Source organism: Penaeus vannamei, chromosome 17 (genome assembly GCF_042767895.1).
Source record: "Penaeus vannamei isolate JL-2024 chromosome 17, ASM4276789v1, whole genome shotgun sequence".
In the NCBI taxonomy this organism is placed as follows: domain Eukaryota; kingdom Metazoa; phylum Arthropoda; class Malacostraca; order Decapoda; family Penaeidae; genus Penaeus; species Penaeus vannamei.
The window spans coordinates 8,341,007-8,346,006 of record NC_091565.1 but is presented as its reverse complement, the minus strand read 5'-3'; the positions used below and the strand labels follow the sequence as shown (position 1 = coordinate 8,346,006).

Sequence of the window (5,000 nt, the reverse complement as noted above, 5' to 3'; positions counted from 1 at the left end):
AAAGACCGTCCTAAGCGCGTATGATACCCACAGCTGTCCTGAAACTTCGGCTGAGTCAGTGACAGAAACTGCCAGTCAGAGACATGATCACGCATCAGTGATGTCAAATAGACGTTGGATGATCATTCTGATTACTTGTCAACTATTATCTGATCCGTTTTATATTTTTTTAATGCATATTTTGACAATACAAATGGCACCGCGCGGGTTTTACGGCTGATGCAATGCCAACAAATTCATGGTTTCCTCACCTGGGATGTAACACGATCCGTCGGATGTGCTGTCGGGGTAGGTGAGCTTCTGGTGCAACTGGCAGACCCCGTCCTTGAAGTTGAAGCCAAGGCACAAGGTATCTGGCGGAAATATGGAGCATGTTAAATGTGTGTGCGTGTGTGTGTGTGCGTGCGGGCGTGTGAGTGGATGTGAATGTGTGTGTATGTGTGTGTGTGTGTGTGTGTGTGTGTGTGTGTGTGTGTGTGTGTGTGTGTGTGTGTGAGTGAGTGTGAGTGAGTGTATTTCTAAATAAACCTGTTCCCAATCGGTGATATTATATTTTCCTTTAGCCAATGGACCAACAACGTCAGTCAGAATTATTGCTTCTTCATATGCGATTTCCATCATCCTGATTCCACTACTACATCTAACTTCACTCTCTGCCTTCGTGCCAACCTGATACCTCAACATACCTCATCCCTTACACGTACGTACATACCGGGGGCACAGACTGCGGCACAGCGGAGGAGAGACACCACTGCCAGGGTCTTGTAGGAATCCCCACAGGATCCTGTCCCAACGGCTTTGTACATGGTGAATGCTGCCCACGTGGAGTTGCCCAGAAGGAGCAGTATTATCACACAGGCTTGCTTTTCGGTGCCCATTATTCTGAAAAAGTATTATAACCTTTATTCTTTTGGTGAAAATGACGGCATATTCAGTATCTTGATCTTCTCGAGCTGCGGAAAAGGACTTAAATGGATAAATCATTGGTAATCCTTTGTAGTTTAAGAGTATGGAGATTTCTCGCGATGGATATAGCGAAGAATCCAGGACATTATTGCATGGAAAGAATCCTGTTAAGATGTGTGTGCGAGGGGACCCAATACCGATGGGAAATCTCGTATGTTAAATTCATCCTTTTATTTATCTATCTATTTGTTTATTTATTATTATATTTATTTTCTTTTTTGGTGGGGAGGGGGGGCTGTTTCTACTTAACTAAACGATGGTGACAGTAGTTAGTTAAAGCAAAGTGTATATTCCTATTAGATTCTAACCTGGTAGAGTATGGAAATGTGCAAAGTAAATCATACAGCCTAATACGAGAAATCAGCTAATGAATTCACCGAGTTAACCATCACGGTCTGACTCGCTTCCTAACGGAGCTATTTCTTAAAAGATTCGACTTCATAGTCAAATAAGGGCATACGTACAACAAAGAAGCCCAAGTCGCGTCCTTACGCTGGCTGAGACTTCCCTAACAGCAGGTCTTCTGCCTGTGGCGTCAGACTGCCGTGTGCTCTGCCCGGCGCAAAGTGGTGCTGATTCGCGTAAATCCGCATGCGCTGTCGGGGTCTCCTGCTCCAAGAACGCATGCGCTGTCGGGGTCTCCTGCTCCAAGAACGCATGCGCTGTCGGGGTCTCCTGCTCCAAGAACGCATGCGCTAGCCCCGTTCGCTCGCGCCACTTGACACCCGTAGTGACGTGCGCCAAGACCTTGCGCGCCAATGCGCCCACGAGCGCATAAACACAGTTATTTAGAGACGTGTACTAATCTATGTTTATACAACACACGCACACACACAGATATATGCATATCTATGTGTGTGTGTGTGTGTCCCGATAGATAGATAGATACACACACACACACGAATATATATATATATATATATATATATATATATATATATATATATATATATATATATATAGAGAGAGAGAGAGAGAGAGAGAGAGAGAGAGAGAGAGAGAGAGAGAGAGAGAGAGAGAGACAGACAGACAGACAGAGAGAAAGACAGACAGACAGATAGAGAGAAAGACAGACAGACAGACAAACAGAGAGAGACAGAGACAGAGAAAGATAGATAGAGGGAGAGAGAGAAAGAGAGAAAGAAAGATAGAGAGAGTGAGAGAGAGAGACAGAGACAGACAGAGGGAGAGAGAGTGTGATAAAAAAAAGAGAGGGAGAGAGAGAGAGTGTGTGTGTGTGAGAGAGAGAGAGAGAGAGAGGGAGAGATACAGAGAGAGAAAGAGGGAGAGATACAGAGAGAGAGACAAACGGACAAACAAAAGATAGATAGAGAGTGTGAGAGGGAAAGAGAGAGAGAGAGAGAAAGATAGAGAGATAAAGAGTGAGAGAGAGAGAGACAGAGGCAGAGAGAGAGAGTGAGAGAGAAAAAGAGAGGGAGAGGGAGAGAGAGAGATAGAAAGACAGAGAGAGAGAATGTGAGAGAGAGAGAGAGAGAGAGAAAGATAGAGAGACAAAGAGAGAGAGAGTGTGTGTGTGTGTGTAAGAGAGAGAGAGAGAGACAAACAGACAGACAGAGAGAGACAGAAGCCGATTCGACAAAGGAGGTAAAACGATGGAAAGAAAAGTGTTTTTTTTTTTTTTTTTTTTGGGGGGGGGGGGGTATTGGGAATGAAAAACACATTTTGTGATGATTTGATTGGAATGATTGAAATTGTCTTATGAGATCTTCAGAATATGGTAAATAAAAGAATCTGATGATTAGGAATAAGTAATATTGAATAATTCTAAAGCATTAGTCAAAAAAAATCCATCTGGATTCAAAACAAATATTTAAAAAATAATCATTCATTTGTTTGCCGGATTTTATTGTCAATATAGACAAGAAAAAATACATTGAGAAAAAAGGGTATTAGAAAATTAAGATGAATGAAAACCTAGTTAATGGGGTTTTGATAAGTAAGTGAAAAACAAAAGCTTCTTACGATGGGTCTTAAGCGCAAAGAAAAATTACAACGCGATCCCCAGTCATTGATTTCCTTAATCGCTCGCAAATGGTTTGTAAACTCTGGGCCACAACGTCTTTTTGTGTCGTAAGTTAAGAAGAAAAATATTCTTTAGTATTAGAGTTTGTAAATTAGGTGCTGTAGATATTTATGGTGTATATCTGTTCTTTCATATGATGGTTTACATGAAGCTGAACCATTTTAGGTTTCTCTCTCTTTCTCTCCTTATATATATATATATATATATATATATATATATATATATATATATATATATATATATATATATATATATATATAAAGAGAGAGAGAGAGAGAGAGAGAGAGAGAGAGAGAGAGAGAGAGACATGCAGAGAGACAGAGAGAGAGAGAGAGAGACAGACAGAGAGAGAGAGAGAGAGAGAAATATAGACAGAGAGAGAGAGAGGGGGGGGAGATGTGTGCGCGCGTATGTATATATACGTGACCAGGCGATAAACCCGTAGAGAGGCCTAGGTGAGGAGGACTTCAATGGCCATCTCGTCCGAGTCGTGGAGCTTCTCTCTGATGTTGCCGGGGAGAGAGCGGACCCAAATTTCTTTCTTAAGGTCCACTTCGTGCAACTTCCCTTCTGCATCTCTGGTGGGGAAGCGGCAGAGGGTGGTAACCTCCTGCCAGAGTTGTTTTGGAGTACGATTTCCGAGTGGCAGGTTGGGGAAGTTGAAAATTTGTCGCGCCCTCTCAGATGGAGAAAGAGTAAACTCCTTCAGTAGCTCCTGCTTCAGTATGTCGTACTCAATTTCGTCTGGCTGGGTATCTAACCAGGGGGGCTATTCGGGGGAAAATCTTCTCAGGTAAGGCAGCTATGACGTGGTCTGCTTCGGTGGTCGCCTTTTTGATGCTCTTGAACCTGAACTGGGTTTCGGCTCTTTGAAACCATGTAAGGGCTTCATCCGGTGAAAAGGGTGGAAGGCGGATGGAGGCGGCATTCAGTTCAGTGAAGAGGGTGGCTGCGTTGGAGTTCCTGTCGTTTCGGGGTCACCAATGTAGAGAGGCCTAGGGCGGGGTAATTGAGAGCCCTAGGCCCTGACCAGACAGGAAAAATTAAACTCAAGTTGCAGAGAAGACTGAAGTGTGTATATTTTTTGGCGAGAAATGCAGTATAAATACAAAAGGGGCAAAGTAACACTGCTGGGTCGTCTGTGGCTGAGTGTGCTGATTGGCCGACGGCTGCATCCTTACCTCTCGCGTTTCGGCCAATCAGCGCCCCGAACCTTGTCTGTCGGCTGCCTCGGTGTAGGGGCAATTACGCCAAGCGAGGCAGCGCCCATGTTGAGTGCGGTAATCGTGCGAGGTAGCGCCGGTGCCGATGTGATTGTGGCGTCCGCTACAAACCTATCAGACACAGGAGCGAACACAAAAGACCCCATCTCTCATTTTAATAGACGAACACACTCAACATCCACCACGCAAGTCAAACGCAGGCTCATGAGTTAACCACCAGACGATAAAGGTTAAAATGACGTTGAGGAGTGTAACAAATGTGACCCTAATGCGATGATAACATACCTGAGGACAAAACGAACGTTAACATCAGCTTCATGTGCGTCGATCATGCGAGTTCATGTGTTCGATTCCCCTCGAGGGATTTTGGATCTTATTGGTGTTGTTATTGTTAATTATCATTATTACTGTTATTATTATTATTATTATCAATTATTTTATTATTATTAATAATTATTATAATTTTTATTATTATTATTATTATTATTATTGTAATTATTATTATTATTATTATCATCATTATTATCATTGTTATTATTATTATTGTTAATTATTATAATTGTTATTATTATTATTATTATCATAATTATTACTATTTTTTATTATCATCATCATTATCATCATCATCATCATTATCATCATCATTATTATTACCATTATCATTATTATTGTTATAATCATTACTGTTATTATCATTACACTGGTCTACAGGCATTTTGTTGCAAAGGAAGTAAGCTTCTTATTGAAATCGTTTCTTATTGGAACTA

The 5,000-nt window shown here is 41.8% G+C and overlaps 1 protein-coding gene across 1 annotated transcript in view; it reads right to left on the bottom strand.

Annotated features, from left to right (window-relative positions):
• LOC138864534 (uncharacterized) overlaps positions 1-1,649 on the bottom strand; it is a 7,527-nt gene extending 5,878 nt beyond the window's left edge. Inside the window, exons 1-3 of the mRNA XM_070131870.1 lie at positions 1,431-1,649; positions 713-882; positions 252-353 (exon numbers count right to left, since the gene is read on the bottom strand). Of these exons, the coding sequence (XP_069987971.1) occupies positions 252-353; positions 713-878 (268 nt within the window). The 5' untranslated portion in view covers positions 879-882; positions 1,431-1,649. The remainder of the gene's footprint in view (positions 1-251; positions 354-712; positions 883-1,430) is intronic.
• Between the last annotated feature and the right edge of the window lie 3,351 nt (positions 1,650-5,000).